Source organism: Amphiprion ocellaris, chromosome 20 (assembly GCF_022539595.1).
Source record: "Amphiprion ocellaris isolate individual 3 ecotype Okinawa chromosome 20, ASM2253959v1, whole genome shotgun sequence".
In the NCBI taxonomy this organism is placed as follows: Eukaryota; Metazoa; Chordata; class Actinopteri; family Pomacentridae; genus Amphiprion; species Amphiprion ocellaris.
Window position 1 is genome coordinate 26,889,004 of NC_072785.1, and position 24,325 is coordinate 26,913,328.

The following is a 24,325-nucleotide window of genomic DNA, read 5'->3' on the forward strand; positions in this document are numbered from 1 at the left end:
ATGACAAACTCTCTGCAGTTACATTTTTTTTAATGTGAGGATTCTTTGCTTTTCTTTATTTTAAGCAACTATAAGCTGAATTTTTTGGTGATTTTCTGATTTTGAAAGCCTAAATACTGCACTTTTCTCGACTTTCCGACCTTTTAAGATGAAATCATGAGTCAAATAAACCTAAAGCACAAGAAAAAAAATGAGATTCGATGTGATTATAGTCTTCAAAATCATCACAGGTGCTGTGTAGTGACTTAACTGAGCTGGTGTTATGTTGTGCACACGGTTAATGTGATTGCTAAGCAGGGTTAATGGGATTGTTTGACCGTGACAGCGAAGACTGAGATTATCAGCGGATTGAGATGAACTCTGGCAGCTTCTCTTCCAACTCTGCCAAGCAGGACATTTAACCGGTGCAGTTCTGCTACCGAGACTAAGAAATACACCATGATATTTAAACTAATAGTTGGTGAAAAATGGCACTGAACAAAATATGTCCCAAAATATGTTGTCTCTTGTGTGAACTTGTAGGTGTTTTACTTTTAGACATTCCATCGATGATTTGTAGTATTAATTGCTAGTTATGTTGGCCCTAACATTTTTGGGTCTATTAACCCTCCTGTTGTCCTCATTTACGGGCACCAAAAAATAGTGTTTCCTTGTCTAAAAAAAAATCCAAAAATTCAGCAAAAAAGTTCCCCAAATTTACGAAAATTTGCAAAACCTTCAGAAAGAAAATTCCAATAATTCTTTAAAAATTTCCCTTAAAAGTTTTATTTTTAAAAAATCCCCCAAATTTGGCAAGAAAATTCTTTTAAATATTTTCAAAAAAATTGTAAAAATCTTCCAAAAAATCCTAAAAATATCTGAAGTGATTCCATATATATCAGTAAAACTTCTAATATTTTCTTTAAGAACATTCACAAAAAATCATTTTTTTGTGAATGTTCTTGAAGAGATATTTTTTTTCCACCAAAAAATGTTCAGAAATTTCCAATGTGGACATCAGAAGTTTCACTGTGAAAATAGACTATTTTTCCTACATTTTCAAACTTTAAAACGGGTCAATTTTGACCCTCAGGACAACACAAGGGTTAAAGCCGTTTTATCTGATTTGAAATTAAGAATATGTATCTGGACAGTTATATATATTTCTCCTCTATAAGTTTATGATTTTAACATTTCATTTATTTGAGCTCATCAATTATTGGCTCTTTTTTTGGATTTGATGACTTGTGCAGTTATAGATCCACAAGTGGGATGTTTGTCATCTTACATTGCACTTTTCTCTCTCTTTAAATGATCTTAAATGTGTTTTTCAACCCAGAACATTACATGTGTCTGTCTCCGTACTTATGAGGGCTGATGAATACAAGAACCACCACCACCACGTTTTATTATTTTTCATGAGTATGATTTAGGACTTAGTCTATAAAATCCAGCTCTTTCATTGTTCAAACTGTAAAAAAAAAAATTTTTTCGCAGGTACCATTAACCGGCACAGATGATTTTGTCATGGTGCCCGTTGTTAGCTGAACCCCCACAATGCTCTGTGTTTGCAAACAATGTTAATATTTGACTAAGAAATGCAGTTTTAGTTCTCCTAATACCTTAGTTGTTCCTGAGCTGAGGGATCCAAACCCTTAAATAGGAGTCGGAGGATATCTGCAATGGAAAATTATGTTAAACTTTTCAGATTTTTTTAATGAATGAATCAATTGCAAGTGATGATGGTACAATCAGCTGCTTCAAAATGCAACAACGAAGAATTTCTGATGAAATAAATCTTACAGATGAAGAAAAATCTTAACTCCTCTCTGTTTTATTTGGTGCAGTGAGTGTGATTACATCAGCTTACATACAGCAAATCTTTATGGTAACTAGTTTTTTTTGTATTTGTACGTCTTGACCCTAAAATGCTATTTAAAAAAACACACAGACTAAAGCTACACATGGCTTCATACTGGTTTTGAAGCACTTTGAATTTACAATACTGCTGATAAACAAGCATTTTTTTCTTTAGCACCTTGATATTGGCAATATATACATTCACAAAACACTGTAACTGTGGAGGCAGGTGTGTTATGATCCTCACAAAACGCTCATCTGCATTTAGACTTGCAGTGAACATGCTAATCCAAGTGAATAATTCAGATAAAAGATGTAATGTGAGGCACATTTGCAGGTTTTTGGTCAATAATACCTGGTATGAGCTTGCATTAAAGGTGTCACAGAGCTGCATTCTGTTCCTGTTTATCCCTCAGATCGATTTTTTCCACTTCTTCAGGTAGTTCTGAACCTGTGCCATCCAAGTAAAATACAACCGGTTATACAAAAATAATCAAAAAATGGAAAATAAAACAACAAACACATTCAATGGAAGGCTGTACACTTGTCATACACAGACTGAAGTTTTTAAAAATCTAAATTTGTAATAAAAACATAGCATAAACTCACATGAGACTAGAGGAAAAAACAACATCAGCACTTGAATATTCAAGTATAATAAGTCAGACATACAACACATTCACCGGAGGAAAAGACTGCTAGCTTCTTCAACGACTACAAATCTGTGGTGGGGATCCGTTTCAGCACCTGAAAACAAAAGGTTTGTGTCCTTTTAAAGCTTGTGAGGTGTATTTTTATTCACTCAGCTCCCCACTTTGGTCGCCATAGTGTTGAGAAGTCATTAAGAAATTCTGTTGTTCAGCTGTCCGGGGTATTTCTCAAATCTCCTCTCTGCCTCCTCGCTGAACGCATCGCCTGTAAGGATGGAAAACAATAATTAAAGCAGCCAAAACTGATTAACAGCAGCTAGTTAAAATGTTTTTTAGTGCTTACCGATATGGCAGTTATGCAGCCAGATCCTATGTCCGTCATACTTGCAGTTGCACTTCATGGCGTTGTTGGTGAAGTCACTCTCGGCCACTTCGTAATTTGGATTAATCACAACCTGAAGAGGGAAAAAGAGACGTTTCTTTTTCTGCTGTTACAGTTAAAGCAGCTAGAGCAATGACATGAAAATTCAGAACAAGATAAACTCTTGGAGAACATGCAGAAAAGTGTACAAGGTGAGGAAAAAACGAAACCTGATGAGTGGCTGCTCTAAACTGTAAAAAAAATGAATGTTTTTAAAAAGATCTTTAGCTGGCTAGCTATTTTTTAAAATAATTTACTGTTGTTTTACACATTTTCCTTCTTTAATTATGGATAGTAACTGTAAAATCACCTAAAAATTGTGCTAATTTACATGTTAACTGTACAAAACTGTGGAATGGAGCTGAGGCTAGTGGCCTCACTCTTAATTATGCTTGACTTCAAACTTGAATACAATTTAAACAGGCGAGTTATATAAAAAATCACCTTCAGTACTGTTATCATAAACATTGAAATTATCCAGAGACCAAAACTGTTTTTTACACCAGACTGTAAACATGTTTATTTCTGCTGTAAAGTTGGACATTTTAACATGGAGGTCTATGAGGATTGAGCCAATTTTGGATCCAGCCTCAAGTGGACATTTTAGGAACTGCAGTTTTTAACATTTCTCCATTGGCTTCATTCATCATTGTTCCATCATAGATTTTGTATAACTAGGCAGTAGGGATCAGCCGATATGGGTTATTTTTGTTTGTCTTCTTTGTTTGGGTTTTTAGGGCCGATACCGGTGCTGATTATTGGTAATCAAGAAAGACCAATAACCAATATTTGGGACAAATATACATTAAATGTAATGTTTTAATGGCATGTGACAGCAGAGAACCTGTTATTCATGACTAGGATTCTTCATTAATAAGGGTGACTGTAACTGAATATGTAAAATAGAAATAGGAGTGATTAAATTATCTCCTCCGTTTATGTGGAGCCACTGAGATTGATCAGTTTGTCTCCTGTTGTTCTTCTGTATTTTCTTAATCTTTCACTGTTGTATCACTTTTATTGCCCACTGAGGTTCAGATGTTAAAGCTTTATGAATTGTTCTCCAGATTCTGATTCAGGTTAATTTGTGGCTGCCTTCTAACTCAGCCGCTAGCCGTTAGCAAAGCATTAGTCACTGTGAGAGCAGCTAATTTCCTGGTTTGTTGCGAGACATTCCTGAGACCACAGAGTGACGACAGACAGAGAGGACGCTGCATCTGGAATATTTAATTTATCAATAATCTGTCAGTACAAATATTGATACCGATAACTGGAAAAATTGCCAAATATCAGCCACGATAATCACCCAGGCTGATAATTGGTTGTTCCCTACTGAGCAGGATTCCTTCTGTCCTCTACACTTTCATCCAGACATGCTCACCTGCAAAATGTAGTTTCCAGGTTTGACGTCTGTGATGTCGATCCACTGACAGTCGATGTCGTGGCGGTACAAATCCCAGCAGCCCACAGTGATGCCCTGATCGCCAAAGTTGGCACACTCGTACCGTTTAGAAACACCTGGAGGTCACAAACGAAAAGATGGATTCAGTGGGTTACTTATAAAGAACCAACAGAGCCTTGTAAATAGTCATGAAGTAATGATATTTATTTGAAAATATATATCTGAACAGAGGAAATCATCAGGAAAATATGGGTTTGGAAGAAGGAATTAGAAAGATAATTTACATATTTACCGTTAAACTACATAATTTTCACTTGCTAGTTGCTGATCAGCATATATATATATTTTTATATTCAACATGTAAATTATTTCCTGTCATTTCACTGATTTTATCTGTAATTTTGCAAAATCTGCAAAATAACAGTCGAAAAATGTATAGTTTTTCAGTCTTCAATAAACACAATTTATCTTTCAAATAGCGGCAAATATCTGTAAAATAATCCATCCATCCATTATCTATACACCGCTTAATCCTCACTAGGGTCGCGGAGGGGGCTGGAGCCTATCCCAGCTGACTCAGGTGAAGGCAGGGGACACCCTAGACAGGTCACCAGTCTGTCGCAGGGCTACATACAAAGACAAACAAGCACTCACACATTCACACCTACGGGCAATTTAGAATGATCAATTAACCTCAGCATATTTTTGGACTGTGGGAGGAAGCCGGAGTACCTGGAGAAAACCCACGCATGCACAGGGAGAACATGCGACCCTAATGAGGATTAAGCGGTGTATAGATAATAGATGGATGAATTTTTTCCATAACTTAAGTTGAAGTAGTTTTCTTATTTTGCACAATGTTTACATTTGGAAAGCCTTGTTGCATTTGAGAATGCATCCAATGGGGCAACACAATAAAATTAGGCATGATGTGTTAATTCCAGGACAGGTGATATGTGATGTTACCTAAATAGCCTACATATATCGGTAACGGTTGATATCGAAATCGGAAACTGAGAGTTGGACAATATGGGTTACTGGCAAAAAAGCCAATATCGGACATCCCTAATCTGTAATGACATAAATTTAATGACTATCTGTGTTAGTGTGAGTATTTCTCAAGGCATTTTTGACAGATTCCAGCTTTCTGGTTGTCCAAATACATCAAACCAGATATTGTGGTTGGATTCTGATCTGAAGACTCACCCTCTTGACAATCTGTGTCCTCGAGGCAGAAACTGGCTTTGTGTCCTTCGGCCACTTTGGTCCCGTTGGCGTTCAGTAAATCATAGTGAGTGAAAATATCCATGCTGTGGTAGTGGCTGTAATAGACATGGAAAGAAAGAAAATGTAGTTTTCAAGGGCGAAAAGTGAATCTAAAATGAGAAAATCCCTCATTGCCCACACAAAACTAGTTAAGGCCTCTTGTTTCTAGGTTTTATTCCATATAGTTTGACAACAATACTGAGTTTTCCATTGATATATGATATTTTTTTTTTACTCTCAGCTCTTCTGTATGTTTATGGAAAAGAGTCTGCTCTGACTGATAACATACATAATTCCTTAAAAAAAGCAACGGTTAAATGTTACTTTAATAGATATTACACAGTGTTTTTGACTACAACATGTCCTGATCTCTGTATTCGTGCCCAGATTTCCACTGCAGACATCTAAAGCTGACACATTCTGTAAACAGTCATTTCATGCCAGAGCGGCTGCTGCATAAACACAGTTTGTCTTGTACTGTTATCTGAGCAGCAGACAACATAAGCAGCAATAATGACGGAGAAGGACACACTTCCCACTTTCCTTCCACTGGTATGTAAATCTTGTTTGTTTGTTGGTGAGAGGAGGGAGAATACAGACTAAACAAAAACATACGAGGAGATGATGTGATCTAGTAGGACAGGAAAGTAACATTTTTACAGTAAATTCCCACACAGGCGCATTTTGGTCTTGTTCTGGACTGTAAATAGAATTTCTAGTATTTTTATCTGTATCTGTTTCTGTTGCAGCTACAAAGCTCATTTAACTCAGTTTTCTGCACAAAATAAGAACACTTTAGATATGAGTTGTGCTTCCGATCTGTCCAAACTAATGTAACTGCACTGGTGTAAACATATCTTGTGTTTCTTCGACTTTTGCACCCAGAAAAGTATGTTTATACATATTTTTTCTCTGTTGTAAAGCATAATATACGTTCATAATCAAAGATGTACAAAGGTGCCAGCTTGATACAGCTAATATTTTTTTTAAATCACACAAATGTTGGAAAATAAAGCACCACAGATTCTTGTAGTCCGCAAGATTTTCTTTCTTTAAATGTCCACTGAGGTTTAAAGATAATTTTTTCTCCTTGTGAACATGTTTATAGGATGTTTTCTTAAATGTTGGAAGATCTATTATGAGTAAATTTAGCATTCGAGGCCATAGTTGAGCATTTCCTCCTTGCAAATGCAGCGTACTTTTGTATGCATTCTTTTGACAATCGTTTCAAAAGCACAGATTTAGATTTTGGTGAGTAGTTTTGCAATGTTAAAGCAGAGCTGGTGTGCTCGAGCTGCAGCAAACAGCACATAAATGTATGGAGAAAGAGGTGGAGACTTCTTAAATCCACAAATTCTTAAGGACCAAATGGTGTAAATGTAGATCAGATTCATATTTTAATACAGAAAGTGATTATTTTCATGGAAAAAACTTCTAAATACACTGCCGTTCAAAAGTTTGGGGTCATCTAGACATTTTCATGTTTTCCATGAAAACTCACACTTTTATTCATGTGCTAACATAACTGCACAAGGGTTTTCTAACCATCAATGAGCCTTTCAACACCATTAGCTAACACAATGTAGCATTAGAACACAGGAGTGATGGTTGCTGGAAATGTTCCTCTGTACCTCTATGGAGATATTCCATTAAAAATCAGCTGTTTCCAGCTACAATAGTCATTTACCATATTAACAATGTCTAGACTGTATTTCTGATTAATTTAAGGTTATTCTCACTGAAAAACTGCTTTTCTTTCAAAAATAAGGACATTTCTAAATGACTCCAAACTTTTGAACAGTGGTGTGGGTAACACTGATACACAGAGGTGAGTGTTTGGGGTTTAATTAATGACTGGAGAAGGAGTTTAAATCACAAACAATAAGATTAGACTCTCAGAAATGAGACATATCATTATTTCTAACAGAAAGTACCTAATCTTCAACACAAATAGTATCAGATATTTCATCATCTATTGCAAGGGTGCCAAACATATGGCCCATAGGCCAAAAGCGGCCCACCAGAGGGTCATATCTGGCCCTTGCGAAAATTATGTTGAGAGACATTAACTGCAAATTGTAAATCTGTAAATCATTGGAAATTGGAAATCAGTCTTTATTGGTCATTGCACATTTTCATAAACAACGAAATTTCATTTCAAAACTGTAAATGTAAAATAATTTCTAGATCTTGACAAGTTATTTTGATCATAAAATAAAATACTAAATCATTCAGTTCCAGATACCTGAGACTGAATGTTTTGTGCTTTTATAGACACTCTGATCTGTAGGTTGTAATGTATTCATGATAAAGTGAGACATAATGTTGTTAGAATTGCACTTATTTTTCTTAAGGACCTTCAGGTTGTTCATAATGTTTTTACTTTTTTGCACTAAAACAAAGGGCAATTTCTTTTTTAAAGTTATGTATAGATTACTATGCTCTGATTTTACTGAATGTGGCCTCTGAACTAAAATGAGTTTGACACCCCTGATCTATTGGACAGTCAGAACCATCAATATTCATAGACGGTAACTGGTAGAAAGAGCCTGAGGGGAGGACGCTGGAAACAGGAGTTTGCCAATATTATAAAAGTTTATGTGCACTGAGAAATTCAGTAATTTCTCTCTGCAGAGATGACTGACTCAGATCTTTTTTCATTGAATGAAAGATGATTAACTTTTTGTTTGATCCACTACAGTGTAAAGAAAAGTCATTAATAAAACTTTTCTTAAATCAAACTATCATTGGGGCATTCTTAAGCTCTTAAAATCTTAATATTACTATTAATATATATTTATAAGTAAATCTCACTGAGAAGATCTTTTAAAATGGTAATTTGGTGCCTTAATAAAGAGGATTTTACCCGTGACAGGCGTGCCAGACCCACGAGTGCCGTCCGGCCTTCGGTTTGAAGTCGGCCCGGCCGATGTTGTGGATCTGGGAGGAGAACCGGAGCAGACGTCGGTGTCCGTAAGGCCAGTTGGCCTTGGCAGCAGATTTGGACAGACAGTCCTCCTCGGCAGCGCAGTAAAGCATGTGAAGAGGTCTGTCCTCGATGTAAACCGTCTGCTGGACCAGAGAAGCGTTCAGGACCAGATCAGAGGCAGCTGGGACGGAAGGACAGGAGAAGGGTTAGGATCGAGGTCTAGTCCACATGTATATAAAATACAAAAACATTAAATAAAACTAACATTAGAAATACAACTAAATAATCTGCATAAAATAAAATAAAAATGTAAAAAATAAAACCAAAGTTTTCTCAAAAGGGATCCAGGAAATCCTTAGATTTGCTGGATTTTCATGAGTATTTTTACACAGTAAAAAGCTGCAAATTCATCAAGTTAATAATCAATAATTCTGTTGGACATAATGTTTATATGAGTTAGGTTAAGTTCTGTAATTTATAATATTATGGAGTCTTAGCTACATTATCAAAGGTTAGTTAGGTTATTGTCAGTAATTACAAGATAATAATCAGCCTTAATATATATTTTAGTCAAGTATGTATTTTATATACTTTTTGTCGGGTTTTAATCCATATTGTGTAAATTACTTTGATAAAATCACACGATAAATAACACTAATGGGTTTTAACCCCAATATTTAAGCTTGTTAGGTTTATTTTACAATTTCTGTCATAATCTTTTTCACTGGAGGGAACTTTGATGCAATGACTACTGTCTTCAATTTGATATAATTTATGTTTTCTTTGTCTTTGTTTAAAATCTTGACTTTACTTCACTATATTATCTTGTTTTGGATCTTGGATTTCCTTTTTTATTTTTATTTGTTCATTAATTTGTCGAATTTGACATTTGCTTTATTGTAAAGATATGATTTTCGTCACAGTATATTTTGCATTTTATTGTGCATTTTGTATCCTAGTATTTAATTATATATATTTATATATTTATATTATATTGTATATTTCTCTATTGGGGTAGTGGTCACTTTACTCTTTCTGCATGCTACGGTAAAAACAGAATTTCATAACATATTTCTGTTCTATACTATTTATATTTATGTACAAGGTGCTTTGTGACTTTGTTTTTATATAATATATTGTATATTTGGACTTTAATTATGTCTTTTCTCTTAAAATATTTTATATGGCTCTTCAAATGCGTTCATAATGATTTAAAAAAGCATGAGTGCATTAACTGGTGAATATTATAGTAGATGAGATTTAACATTTTTGATGATGTAAATGTAATCTTGACCATTTTGCTTTGCTAAGGAATATTGTGTATAAATATGATATAATTTCACTATCACATATGTTTAGTAAATTTGGAAGATTATGGAAAAGCACTTTAACTGTGTATAAACTCAAATAAATTAACTTTACAGACACAATTTAATCTTGGTTACTCTTCTGGTGCAACTAGATCTGCATATGGATGAAAAGTAGTAATAAATATGAGTCAGGTTACAATAATCCAGGTATTATAATGATATATCTTTGCGATTGAAATGGAAATGATGTGATGTTTATGAGAAATCCGGCTGCCACACATGTGTTTCTGTAACTTCGACTCACTCTCCGAGCAGATGACTCCGGCTGCAAATTTTGCTGCCGCTTTCTGGCAGCTGACGGTTTTGTGATGTTGGCACTGACTCAGAGACATTTCACTTCCTGTGCACTTCACGCCGCTCATCACCATCTCCGTCACGTTGCTGCTGTCCCAGTACCAGGTTTCCTTACAGGTGGAGGTCACACAACAACAAACAAACAAACAAACAGGATTCATCTATCATTCACAAACGGAGCTGCAGAGAGTTCAGTGTGATGCTGCTGTTGTGAAAAACAGATGTCCATGACGCATGTTTGGCTTCTGATCGAGGACACAGTGTAATGCTGAGTTTATGATCGCTGGAGGACACTAGTAAGTGGTTCGATTGTCATACTGCACGATTTCTCCATCCCAAACCCTATAAACTCATCACTTTCACCATAAATATATCAGCTATATCGCTATACTTTCCACACAGAAGTATTCTTTATCGCTTTGGCGCGCAGCTTGCAACTTTTACGTTCAGTTTCTTGCATTTCTTTTAAAAATATCTGAGGAGTATTTGTTCCAGAATGCCACATATTCAGTTTTAAAAACCAATGTTTGAAAGCGAAGATCTCCCATAAGCGTTTACAATCCCATAAAAGAACAATTCATTATCACATCCTCAAATAAGGTCGTAATTTTGCAATGAAAACTGTAATTTTATGCATTTTTGTGCCTTTATTCGGCTTCTGTGACCACATTGGCAAGAAGCCGCAGAATAACAAGTTCTGCCCTGTGAATGTTTTGTTCTGTGGGTGTAGAAACTGGTGCTTGTGCCTCGTTAACCATAGATTCCTTTTTAAAATCTAGGGGAATGACATCAAAATGTGACATTTACTGCTGAAGTTTAACGATCCATTCATTAGTTTTTTTAAAGTGCACATGAATGCACCAAAATCCTCAAATTTCCTCATGGTTTTCTGCTTTGAAACTCACCACAGTTGGTACTCAAGTGTCAAAACATCAGCAGTGAAAATTGAGTTAAAACTAGAGTGCACTAACGACTTTAGATTTTAGTGCAGAATTTAGCTCTAAAAATACATTTACATGTATGTTTACATTATCAAATTTAGCTTCATTGTGTCACATTTTTATTCCAGTTTGTACTTTAAATGTTAATTACAGTTGTAAAAACTGACTGTTGTGACACTTAATTTACTAACTTTAAATGGTATATACAGTTTAAATGGTTCTTGTTCATTTCTTGATGCAATCAGCTTTTATTTCTATGTATTTATTAAAGCATTTGTATGAGCTTTGCTTCTCCGCAGAAAAAGGTAAAAATATATTTTGATTGTTTGGAAGAATTTACAGTGACACACAGCCCATTTTTATTTATTTTTTGTTATTGTTATTTACAATTAGCCTTATATTCTACATTGAATTAGACATGTATTTATGACTCTTTTGTGTTATTTTCTTTTTAACATTTGCAACTTTAATGTACAATATTTCATTTTGATCTCAGTTCCAGGTGAGAACTCAACTGAACTGAACATATAAATTCATTATCATGTGTGATATCACTTACTACCTCACTGTAATTGCCAGCATTATTTTTAAATGTTCCATTATAGCCTTATTTAGCTAACTTATTTTGTTTTAGCATTGTATCATACTTATATCTCATCGCTTTTCTGCTAGCATTTCTTTTGTTTTGTCATTTTGTTTGATTCATCTTGTCTTTTCTCATCTCATCTCATCTTGTCTTTTCTCATCTCATCTTGTCTCATCTTATTTTATCTGATCTCCTCTTTTCTAATCTCATCTGTTTTTATCTCATCTTATCATATCTTATTTTATCTCCTCTTCTCTCATCTGCTCTTATCTCATCTCATTGTATCTTATCTCATCTCATCTTCTCTTAACTCATCTTATCTCATCTTCTCCTAATTTATCTTATTTTATCTGATCTCATCTTCTCTTTTCTCATCTCATTGCCTCTCATCTCATCACATCTCAGCTCATCTTCTCTTTTCTCATCTCATCATATCTTATCTCATCACATCTGCTCTTATCTCATCTGCTCATAGCTCATCTTCTTTTATTTCATCATATTTAATCTCATCTTCTCTTTTCTCATCTCATCTTCCCTCATCTCATCTCATTATTTCCGTGTGTGTTGCACAAGGGGCTGTGCATATAAATACATTTGTTCAGTGTCTTACTGTGGAACAGATCTCTTCTTTAGAGTCCTACTTACAGTGATGGCATGCATGGAGTATCCGAGCCCTAGCTGCCTGCAAACCACCATGGCTTCCTTTGTGGTCCAGCCTGTGCTGCACACTGTGCCCCACTTGGACCCAACCTGAACCTCCACTCGGCCCTCATAACTGCTCCGGCCGCCAACTATCCGGATCTGCAGAAGACGTCCTGCTGGGAGTCAGTGAGGGGACACGCTTCCTGTCCTGTCTCTGAACCGTCTGCGCTAAAAACTACCCATCCTCAGGCAGCGGAAAATAAAATGTGTAGTTGAAGCAGCAGTTTGGTTAGTTTATTGGGTTTTTTTCTAAGGCGATGGAAGCGTCAGCGTGGTTTCCAGATGAGGTCACCGCTTGGCTTTTGTGGTGAGTGGCTTAGAGTTTGATTAGAAACTTCATGTGGGCCTGTTTCAGTCAGCCCACGTGAAGCAGAGCTGAAAAAGCAAGAGGTTGCATCTACTCCATATGGAAATGATAATATACTGTCATAGGTTAATGCATGCACGTTCAAATAATACCAATTTATCATCATAGCTGCATTTAAGGAATATATTTTAAAGTTTTACGGGTAACAAATAGGTCAAACTTGTACATATAAAATTTGTCACTAACGACTGACATGTGAGATATTTGAACATGTATGACCAGAAATTAAAAAAACACCCATACACTCAGTGGCCACTACACTCCCCTGAGAGTCTGAGTTCAGCTGGACTCTTGGGCTGCCGATCATGAGCCGGACAAGTGATTGTATGGCAGCAAACACCGCTAATGTTGTCACTTCCAGACAAGCTGGATCCAGTTTCTCACAAACAGTCAAGCAGCTGGAATTTTTAAGTAATGTCTGTCTGTCTCTGGAGTTTAACAAGCTGCAGGTTTGAGGGTGACGGTGGAGAATGGAAAGACTTATCTGAGATCAAACGCAGGTTTTAAGTATAAAATCCTGTCAGGAAATACGACCTGAGCAACAGATATATGTGGGCTCTACTGATATCAGATGATAACGAGACAATAGAGGGATATTAAATGATTAATGGCTCCATACTGCCAGATTAAATGCTGATTTCCGTGATATATCAAAGAAAAACAAGTCGATAACGTGCCACCATTATAAGATGACAGCGACTTTAGATTATTCATTAGATTCACACAATCTACAGAATTATTAGAAATAATAACCCATGATGCTACACTAGATTCAAAAGAAATTACACTTGAATTTTAGAAAAAAACAAGTGGATTCGATATATTATTTATACAGTATTTTTGATTTTGGATGATATATTCTCTTGCTTTCACATGATCTAAGCCATGTTGCTACATGACAATCAAGAGGAAATGCAGTTAATTTTTAGAAGAAACAAATTGATTCAATATATTACATATGCAATATTTTTGACATATATATAGGTAAATAATCTCCTGCACACTTTGCCAATATTTAAGAAATAAAATATTAACCATTTGAACCCCAAAAGCTTCCAACAGGTTTAAAAAGCAAGTTATCTTTTGAAAAAAATCACCAAAATGACACTTCCAAAAAATGTAAAAACAGAAATGACTGTCAATTTTTTTAACTTTCTGACAACCAAATCCAGGCTTAAAATTGCTTTACTCTACATGCCTCATTTAAAAATAATAGTTTCCACTAAAGGGATTCTGTAAAAAACTAAAAAAAAATCTGTGTTTCTTTGAGCAACTGTGAGTCTATGAGTGACTCAACTGCCACCAACAACCACATGACAAAAATTCAGGAACTGTTTGGTTGAACTGCAGGCTGCGTTTACACTGAGCAAAGAGGAAACAAGTATGGAAAAAAATAAAAATGTAAGCGATAAAATATTTACAGCTTGTTGAGCCACCGTTTCTCCCATCTTTGGGAGTTGGATAAATGCTATACACAGCAATTCTACTTTTTTGTCAAATATATACAGAAATTCTACTTTTTCTCACTTTTTTAAAAATGATTTATGGTATTATACGTTTCTTAAGCTCCACAAAAAACACGTCTAAACCCTCTCTACTTCTATCTATAGTTGTTCTGTTTCTATAGAGGTGCAGAACTTCATATTGTAGACAAAAATAAGCCCACAGTGAGTAAAAATGTGACTGAATAACCAACTAGAATGAAAGGCCACTGGGTGTACATGACAGTATATTACATTTGCATATCATATATATGAAAAGGAAACTGCAGAAAGTTGACCTCGGTGGTGTTAATAACCTACTTGCAGGCCCTGGTTAGCGTAGCCCAAACCCAGCTGCCTGCAGGCCACCATGGCCTCCTTAGTGGTCCAGCTCTCTCCACAGATCAGACCCCAGCTCTGAGTCCCGTTAGAGTCTAAACTCAGCACCTCCACTCGGCCCTCGTAGCGGGTTCGTCCTCCGGTGATGCGGATCTGTGTGGGACCGATGGGTTAGGAACCACAGAGAAGAGCGCAGATACACGAGGGCTAGATTTGATAAAAACTCTGGGTAGAAGCATCTAAATTTCTACAGGTTACGTCATGAAAAAGCTGTAAAATTCAGCTTTTTAGGTTATTAATGGTTTAAAAATCTGACACTTCATTGAGTTTTTATCTCTGCGTCTGTGTGTATCTACACATTGGCGAGTATAATCTGGCAAAATGCAAATCGTACAACCAGAAATACTCGATGTTAAAGGAAATCACTGTTGTCAGAAAAAAGTATGTTGAATTTTCAAGGAATCAACCAAAAAAATCATAATTTTTACATTTTTTCAACAGTACAATTTCATATGAGTTGTTTTTTCAGCAACCCAACAATGAAACCAATTCACGACACAAAGATAAAACTTAGGAAAAGACAAATTACTTGTTTTGTGACAACAGTAAAGAAGAATTATTGGTTGTGTACAGATGTGAGATTTTTCTTACGGTTAGTTCTAAATCTCACGTTCTTGCACACAAAAAGAAGACTGTTAGAGCATTGAATACTAATGAAAAGACAAGAGGTAATAAATAAAGAACACAGTATGAAAAAGACATTTTCTAACATTTTTCCTTTCATTCTATTGTCAAATAAAGAGCAACTAAACATGTAGCCCATAGTTTACAGTAAATCAATATTATTTCTTCCATTTGCTAACATAAATTCCATTTAAAAGCAAATTTATCAAGATAACAGCTCAGTGATTTTGAAATTAAACATGTCAGTGAGGACTTTCAGGTCTGACCGTGTTCTCGAGGCCCATGTAAGGAATGTTGCATCGAACGGCAGCATCCTCCATGTGCTGACAGTCCTCCATCGTGATATTTTTAAAGGGGCAGTTCCAGATGGACCTCTCCTGACCGACACACTTCACCTCGTTCATGTATATTGGACCCATTCCTGGACAAACAGACGGACAGAAGCTCTGAAGTTGAAGAGGTTGCACTTGTTTATGGAACAAAACAAAGAGGTTTTGCTTTCATCCTCAGCCAGAAGTTCATCGGAGTCAAAACAAAGTGGTGGGTTTAGGCCACAGAAGCCTTTTTCCTACATCTGAATTTACAGCTTCTTGAACACACACAATACATTTAGAGCCTCTGAAGCTAGAATTAGCACCTTGTGTTTGTTTGTCAACACCAACAAGTCAAGTTGTGGTTTACATTGTTGTCTGTCTAGATCTGACCTTTGACATTCTGGGTAAAAATCACCATCATTTATACCACATACCAACATTATAATATACATATTTTTATATGATTTAATAGGCCAAATCAGATATCCTTAAATAGGCTATCCCACTGTTTTCATAGATACACGCGCACATATTGTTTGTTTTTCTAGTAGATGTTATATTCTGTATTTGCACATTTCCTGAGTTATGGCCAAAAATAAGTGCGCTTTGTGAGTTCAACGAGTCTTTCAGCCATCAAACTTTAATCAGTTTAGAATTGAATCCAAATGAATGATAAAATCTTGAACGTGTTGTCAATAAACTGTGTTCACTCTTGGTCTGCTTTCTGAGTCCTGCTCTTGGGTCCTTATCCACAAAACCAAACAGTTACAGCAGTTACATGCAACCATTGCAGCATTTACTGGGTCTGCACTAATATAAAAAGGCGCTTAAATCAGATTAGAACAATCTAGGCCATTTCGCACCTGTTTTCAAAAGAATGGCTGAGTAAATTTAAGCTAAAACTAATACCCCAAACTACTAGTGTTGACGTTCTCGGACCATGCAAACATCTCTTTCAATGAGGCGCTAGCATGGCAGTAAGTCTTGTTCATTACTGAAGCAAATCAGAAAGTGACTTGTGAAAATTTTTGAATTTCATCATTATAACATAGAAGGCTACATCAAGGCTCAAAATCTTGTCCATATGACTAGGATATACTGCATCTTTACTGTAAAACATAGCTGTGATATTTGTCTGGATCCTGCTGTTTCCATGTACAGAATTAGTAGCAGCAGTCTATACTGCACACTGCATAGAGGCCTCTGGAAACTCACTATTTAACCTGAGACCTGCTCTCCGTCAGCAACACCCTGCTTTACATTCACTCTCTAAACTCTCACTCCATCATACGTGTCATCGCACCAGGAGGCGAACGTATTACATAAATTCCGTGAAAGGAATTCCTTCAGCGGCACGAGTTTCCGACTTCAGTGAGGTTCAGGAATGTTTCTTGGACTAATTCCTCCAGGTGGTGGTCTGACATCAAACTGAGCTCAGAGCAGGTACGCTGCTTCCTCAAACAGACTTTGTGGTGAACCTCCTTGGTCAACTTCCTCTGTGGTAGAAATCATAATGTACAAACACGAGAGCAGACGTCCACACCCTGAATTTCTGAGAAAAGCCCTACAAAAGATGGCTTGTTTCTCCTCAGATGGAATCTCAGCGAAACTTACACAAATACTACACACACCTCTATGTTTTGGAGATAAATTCTATGCTAATTAGTTGGCACTGTTATCTGGCGTGACAACATGGAAGCATAGACACATTTACTTTAGTTGCTTAGAGAATAATGTTTAATTTCTAGAGATAATACATCTTATGTTGTGATCAGCAGGTGAGACAACATTGGCAAACTCACTGTAACTTCAATTTTAAGCCATCAGTATAATGGTCTCACCTGAAAGAAACACATATAAATCAGAAAATAATATATAACATAGTGTATTATTGTTTGAACTCTAGTAGAAATCAACTGGACTTCTTTTGTAGGTTCTGAATCTGGGGTCGTTAATGGGCCATTAGCCATGTGAGCTTGAGGGACTGTAACTCCCCATTAGTCAGTTAGAACTAAAGAAGGCGCTTGGATGAAGGTGAAAGGTCTTCAAGAACCAACAAGAGAAGTCCAGTTGATTTCTACTGAAGCGCCAACGATTACCATTGACCGATTGACCTGGATGGAGAATCTACACAGACATAGAGTATTATCCTTTGCCACTCCAGTAGTTAGAAAGGTTTTAGCTCAAAATCCAATCTAATAGCCATTTCTGTGTGTGGATTCTTAGTCATCTAGATCATGGTAACCCTAAATGTTTTACTAAAAGAGCAACTGGACGTGTTTTTGGTTCTTGCAGATGTTTTAACTTCATCCAAGAGACTTTCAGTTCCAAATCACTGATGGGGAGTCCCAGGTATTTATTCTCGACACCAAATCACATGACTAACGGACCATTTACAACCCGAGATTGACATTCCTGAAGGTGAGAATAGATGTGAAACTGTCTGGGGATGTAACTCAAGACTGTGTTGTAAATAACTGGTAAGTTGAGGTGTGTGTGGTTGTAAAAACTGCCAGGCGAGGTATGAATCTAGGTGTTAATGGTGGTAACTGTCTGAAAAGTGATCTCAAGACTGTGCTATAAGTACCTGATACGTGAGCAAGGAGATCTAGGTCCTACAATTACCATGACCTGGATGGAGAATCTACACAGACATAGAGTATTATCCTTTGCCACTCCAGTAGTCATAAACATTTTTGCTGAAAATCCAATCCTAATTCCCATTTGTGTGTGTGGATTCTTAGTCATCTAAATCATGGTAACTCTAAATGCTTCAGTAAAAGAGCAACTGGATAGGTTTTTGGGTCCTGAAGATGTTTCACATTAATCCAAAAGGCTTCTTCGGTTCTAATTGGACGGTGAGTCCCAGGTATTTATTCTCGACACCAAATCACACAACAAATGGACCATTTACAACCCAAGACTCACATTTCTGAAGGTGGGATTGGCTGTGAAACTGTCTAGGGAGGTAACTCAAGACTGTGTTGTAAGTAACTGGTAAATGTTGGTGATTTGAGGTGTGTATGGTTGTAAAACTGCCAGGTGAGGGATGACTCTTTTGTGTTAATGGTGGTATCTGTTTCAAAAGGGATCTGAAGACTGTGCTATAAGTACCTGATAAGTAAGCAAAGAGATCCAGCCCTTGCCGCCATGCTATGTACCTTTGGACAATGTATAGATTTTAGTAAATTCCCCTGAATGCACTGCTTTAAACCATAATTTATTTAAAAGAAAATATGCTCCTTTCCTCAGCCCCATACATAAAACTACCTCATTCAGCTGATGATTTCCTGTACTGACAGCTTTCAGCCTTCTGTTAGGAATTTTGAGTCAGATTAGCTTTTAAGCCAAATTTTCAAGCAGTTTCAAACCAACCAAGGGAGTTCGTGCATGTGTGTGATCCTAAAAGAAAAGTTATCATATGTAGAACAAGATTTGTTCTGTAATAATGTAAAAAAAAAACATAAATACATTTAAGAATAAAGCTGCCATTTTTAAATTTATATCATTCTGTAAGGTCATCCACTGCAGTTTTAAACTGCGAGCATCTGGTCCAAAGTTTTACAGCTCCAATCATCACTATCTTGGAGCTGATTTACCATCTTCCATGTGGAGACCAAGAGGCTCAGACACACGCTAGACCTATAAAAACTGACTGCCTCATTGTCATATGAAATGGTGCATAGCAAAGCTGGAATAACATGGAGAGTTTTCTGTTGTAAAACTGCCTGACCGCCACTTAGGAATCAGAAATACACACAGAAAGAGCAATTTAATGAACTGTATGGGAGGATTAATATCAGGAATGTAGCCTTGAATTTGTGGAAAAAACATAGTCACAGATGGAAAATATACACAGAGATTAGGTTGTTTTTTTTAGCTGCACGATCAGAAAATGAGCAGCAGATTTGTGAAGTGTGTGAAAATACTAAGTCTCTCCTGTCTTTCTTCATGCACAACATTCCTTTACTTATTAAAAAGCCCCAAAATGAGGAATTCAAGTAGGAATGTTAAGGGCAGATAATCAGTTGTGTTGGTTAAAGAGATGACCTGAGAGATTAGAGGGGCAGAAGATAGACAGCTGCTGATGGAAGTCATCTCTGAAGACAGTTTTAAAAACATGGTGATGGTTCAGAGGGATTTAATGAAAAGAATCCACTCAGCTTCATTTATCTCAGTTATATAAAATAGAGATTTTGTGGGTAGAAATTCCACATTATAATCACAAAGTCAACATGGCTATAAAAGCTGCAGATGTTAAACATATAGTTTACTTTTTTCCAGGTTCAGGTCTTTTTAAAAAATGTATATTTAGGTATATGTGAATGTCACTAGGTCTCACAAACTTTAAATACACTTTTTTAAAATTTCCCAACAGATAATCTGATATTTAACAAAACAGGGGAATCTGTAACTAAATAAATACTTCATAAATAATGCAAAAAAATACAATATTTTTGATGATTTAAATACAGTAAAAACAATGTCATTTCAGGGTTATAAAATTAACATTTGGAAAAATACAGATTTTTGATGTGGACATTATTTAAAGTTTTGGTTTGTTTTCTTATGGTTAATATTAAGTTAATATTTATTTCTGTGATTTTATAAAATATTTTTTCAATTTATCTACTAAATATTATCTTTAATCAATTTAAACTGTGCCGAGTGAACGGATGCTTTGTCCTGAAGCAACAGCAGTCATCTCCAAGCTTTCCTCTACTTAATTCTTTGATTGCTTGATATCTTTTACAGACATTAATTTAAGGCTCTGTAGTGTACAGTTATGCCCCAGAATGGGAGTTATGTCTCGTGTATCCACATAAGACTGAGAACTTTTAAAAAATATCCTCATATACTTCCTTGTCTTCCAGTCACAGGTCATTATTCCTCACCTTGTCCCAGGCGTCCGCCGGTCAGAGCCTCCTTGGCGCTGCCGAAGCCGAGCTCCCTGCAGACGACGCTGGCCGACTGCAGGTTCCAGCGGTCGTCGCACACCGTCCCCCATTCGTTGTCCTTCAGGACCTCGACTCTTCCCTCTCCCACCCTGGAACCTCCCTTCAACCTCACATTGCTCTAAACAACAAGGATACAGAGTGAGTCCACACTGAAGCAGGTTTGGCAAGTATCTACAACCATCTAACCAGGTGATTAGAGTGTTTACAGAGAGCAAATAAGGTGAAACGGTTTTGCAATTTAGCTATCTATGCAAAACATCTTGTTATCAAGTGTAGCATCTTTCTTTCCTGAAAATTGCTTTACCGAAATTTTAAGTTTCTTTTTCAACCCGCTGTTCTGCATGAACAGCGGCCCCGGCATGCAGCTGACGACGGCCGGCATGCCGCCCGTGCAGGCCGACGTGGCGTTGGGTTTGCTGAACTCCAGAGGGCAGGCGGCCAGATGGACCTCGGTGCCCAAACAGGCCACAGAGTGAATGTGGAAGTAGTTCTTCTGACGCTCCAAATACAACCTGGAGGCAGCAGAGACATGGACTGTGGTGAGAGAATGAAAGCCTGCGTTGTGTTTACAGTCTGACAGAGGAAATTAGACGCCCAGCATTCAGGTTTTAGGTAATACATTGGGATATTTTTAAACAAATGACCACATGAGTGAAAGAATAAATGAACAAAACTGCACAGTTTCTCAAAATGAACACACACACACCTACACAACCTAAACAAGGTTAAATATTGGGGTTATGGCCCTATAGCGTCATTTTATGATGTGATTTTATCTCAGTTTTGTACATATTGTGGATCAAAACATTTCTAAATTATATAAAATAATGCATTACCTGAACAATATATGTTAAGGTTGAGACAATATAGTGGTATTATATCGTTTAGCATGATAAAAACCTACTGAAACCAAGAATTATACAGTTTAGAACCGTGGTATGAAGTGAAGTATAACATGGAGAAGTTTACAATAAAGGCATTGTTATACATTTTAACATTTAAGTTTGGTTAAGTTTACTAATTTATAATATCATAGAATGCTAGCTATATTTTTACATTACTGAAATTATTCTCTATAATTAATAACAGTGTAGGATCTCAGCTCTGACATGTATTATTCAGGTAAAGCGGCATGTTACATAATTTATGTAGGGTTTTAATCCCTAATATGTGAATTAGTGAGGTAAATTCAATCCATAATTAACATTATAGATTTTTAACCCACAGTTCTTGGGTTCATTTCATAAAGTAAATAACATTTGTGTATAATTTTTTTTACTGGAAAAGCACTTTGATGGAGTGACGATGGTCTAAAATGTGCTATATAGAAAACGGTGACTTGACTTTACTTGACATTGTGGAAAATATGCATTATTCTCTTGATTTCTGAAAGTTAAATGAGAGGATGATACCAAATTAACGTCTGTATGGCAAATGTGAAGCTATATTTCATTAGTTCAGCTTAGCAAATTGGCTAAACAGGAAAAAACTACTGCAAATCCACCTACGAGTGCCTCAAAAGTAAACTAATCTTCTAATAAAGGCGTATTAATATTCATATTATGCATTTTTTGTTGAATATGCTCAAATTCTTCAATGAAAAATATCAATATAACAAGAAAATGTCCAGTATCTGCCTTAAAACAATGAAGTGTTGCTGTGATTTAGTGTAGATTAACTACATGAGACGTAACATGTTCATCAGTGAGCTTCAGAGGCAGATTTCTTCATAATATTTATTCATATATTACCAATCAATTACATCTATATTTTGACAAGTAAGTCAAAATGAAAAGCTACTTGTTTAGCATTCTTATAGCAAACTGCTCTTTGCAATTGTAAAATCTTTAATAACAAGTATCATGGAAGTACATACGGTACATAAATGGGGTTAAAACAAGTACAGGATTTTGCTTTTTTGTTGTAAGTTGTGTGTGAATCATAGACAAATTGTCACATGTGCAGGGCAGGTGGTCGTGGATGGACGTGGCTCAGACAATTACTGTAGTTTTCCTTTTCTTGGGAACATCCAACATTTTTTGGCTAATCCCCGCCCCAGACTTTATCTTAAATGACACTTTGTTCATGGAAGCAGCATGTGTGTGGGTGTTTTTCAGACACCTTAAAGTTACCCACTGAATTGTTTATCCTCAGATTACCTTTTGCCAGGGCTGCTCTGTTTAGACTTAGAGTTAGCTTTAGCTTTGGATGTCTGCCTGCAAAGGTAAACACGGGTGAGACTGCACAGTTAGGAGGAGAAAACGAGGTGACAAAGTGAAAATTCACAGTGACAAAAGGTTATACGATGCACAATTAAGGTAAAACTGCAGTTACGCTGTTCAGAAGGATGTGTCAGGATTCAATACAGCTGTTAAACATGCATCTCTATGGATCATATTATGCAAAACACACTGAATAAAACACTATATTCTTACACTTGTAGTATAAAGTTCCAGGTTAAGTACAAACAACTTTGTTGAAGCAGACACATCCTTTGATAAATGCATTGAAATAAACACAAATATGACACAAAAGCACATTCAGACAGTCAAGAACATAAATACACTACATGGCCAAAAGTATGTGGACACGTTTTTAGATTCCTTTCTACAGTTTTGGTCACAGTGTCCGTATATTTTTGGCCATGTCACGTGTAAAGCACAGTTACTGTCATGTAGTTAGTACAAACTGTGCTATCCTGATTTTAGTTGATTTTTTTGTGTCAATGTGAACGTTTAGGTTAAAACATTGACATTGTATGGCACTGCTTTATGTTTGGAATGGATGTACATCAAGTACAGATGTGTCAGGTTCCAGACAATTAAAGTACGATGATCATATAACAGAGAACATGTGCTCAATGCTGTCGGGTTCTTTAACTGTTTCTCTGCAGATCTCAAATAAATTTACTCAGGATTTGGTAAACTTGGTAACTTTGAATATTTTGGTACATTGATCGAGACCTGGATCGGTTAGAATCTGCAAATTCGATGTTATTTCTGCATTTTTTCAGGGTAATGGATAGTAGACTCCATTGTACTTCGGCGTGGTGAAATAAACCATTTAATTGGATAAGCAAAGCAATATTCTTGATTTTTCTTAATGTCAACATCCCATGAAACGACAAAAACAACAATGAATGTGTTTCTTATATTTCCAAATCCTCATATCTTGTTTAAAACCTACTGAAAATGACAATCACATCCATTCAAACTGCTAAATTTCCTACTCTTTAGTTGCCTTGGCCTCTAGGTCTACTATGAGGAACCTTGGTGTTATTTTTGACTAAGATTTGTCCATTAAGTCGCATATTAAAAAAAAACTCTAGGATGGGCTTCTGAGACCTATGCAATATTGGCAAAATCTGGAATACTTTGCCTCAAAAATAATGCTGAAAAACTAGCCCATGTATTTGTAACATCTTGGCTAGACTATTGTAATTCCTTATTGGCTGGATGTCCCAATAATTCTCTGAAAAACTGATGCAAAATGTTGCTGCCAGAGTTCTGACAGGGACCAGTAAAAGATCATAATTCTCCCATATTGGCTTCTCTTCATTGGCTCCTTGTAAAATCCAGGACAGAATTTAAAATCCTGCTTCTAACATATAAAACTCACCAAGGTCCATCTTATCTTAAGGACCTTATTGTGCTATATCATCCTAACAGAAGCCTTTGATCTCAGACTGCAGGTTTACTTGTGGTTCCGAGAGTTTCCAGAAATAGAAATGGAGGCAGAACCTCCAATCATCAGGCTCCTTAAGTTCCAGTTTGGGTTCAGGA

The 24,325-nt window shown here is 36.3% G+C and overlaps 1 protein-coding gene across 4 annotated transcripts in view; it reads right to left on the reverse strand.

Moving 5' to 3' along the window:
• Positions 1-1,797: 1,797 nt before the first annotated feature.
• loxl3b (lysyl oxidase-like 3b) overlaps positions 1,798-24,325 on the reverse strand; it is a 37,604-nt gene continuing 15,076 nt past the window's right edge. For 2 of the 4 annotated variants that reach the window (XM_035958199.2, XM_023292359.3), the window contains 10 exons: positions 20,848-21,055; positions 20,481-20,661; positions 15,538-15,692; positions 14,570-14,740; positions 10,122-10,281; positions 8,445-8,688; positions 5,519-5,634; positions 4,292-4,428; positions 2,833-2,944; positions 1,798-2,754 (listed from right to left, as the gene is read on the reverse strand). In XM_035958199.2, the coding sequence (XP_035814092.1) occupies positions 2,681-2,754; positions 2,833-2,944; positions 4,292-4,428; positions 5,519-5,634; positions 8,445-8,688; positions 10,122-10,281; positions 14,570-14,740; positions 15,538-15,692; positions 20,481-20,661; positions 20,848-21,055 (1,558 nt within the window). In that variant the 3' untranslated portion in view covers positions 1,798-2,680. Of the gene's footprint in view, positions 2,755-2,832; positions 2,945-4,291; positions 4,429-5,518; positions 5,635-8,444; positions 8,689-10,121; positions 10,282-12,343; positions 12,500-14,569; positions 14,741-15,537; positions 15,693-20,480; positions 20,662-20,847; positions 21,056-22,702; positions 22,760-24,325 lie in introns of all 4 variants that reach the window. The other 2 variants (XM_035958198.2, XM_035958197.2) reach the window with 2 other exon arrangements.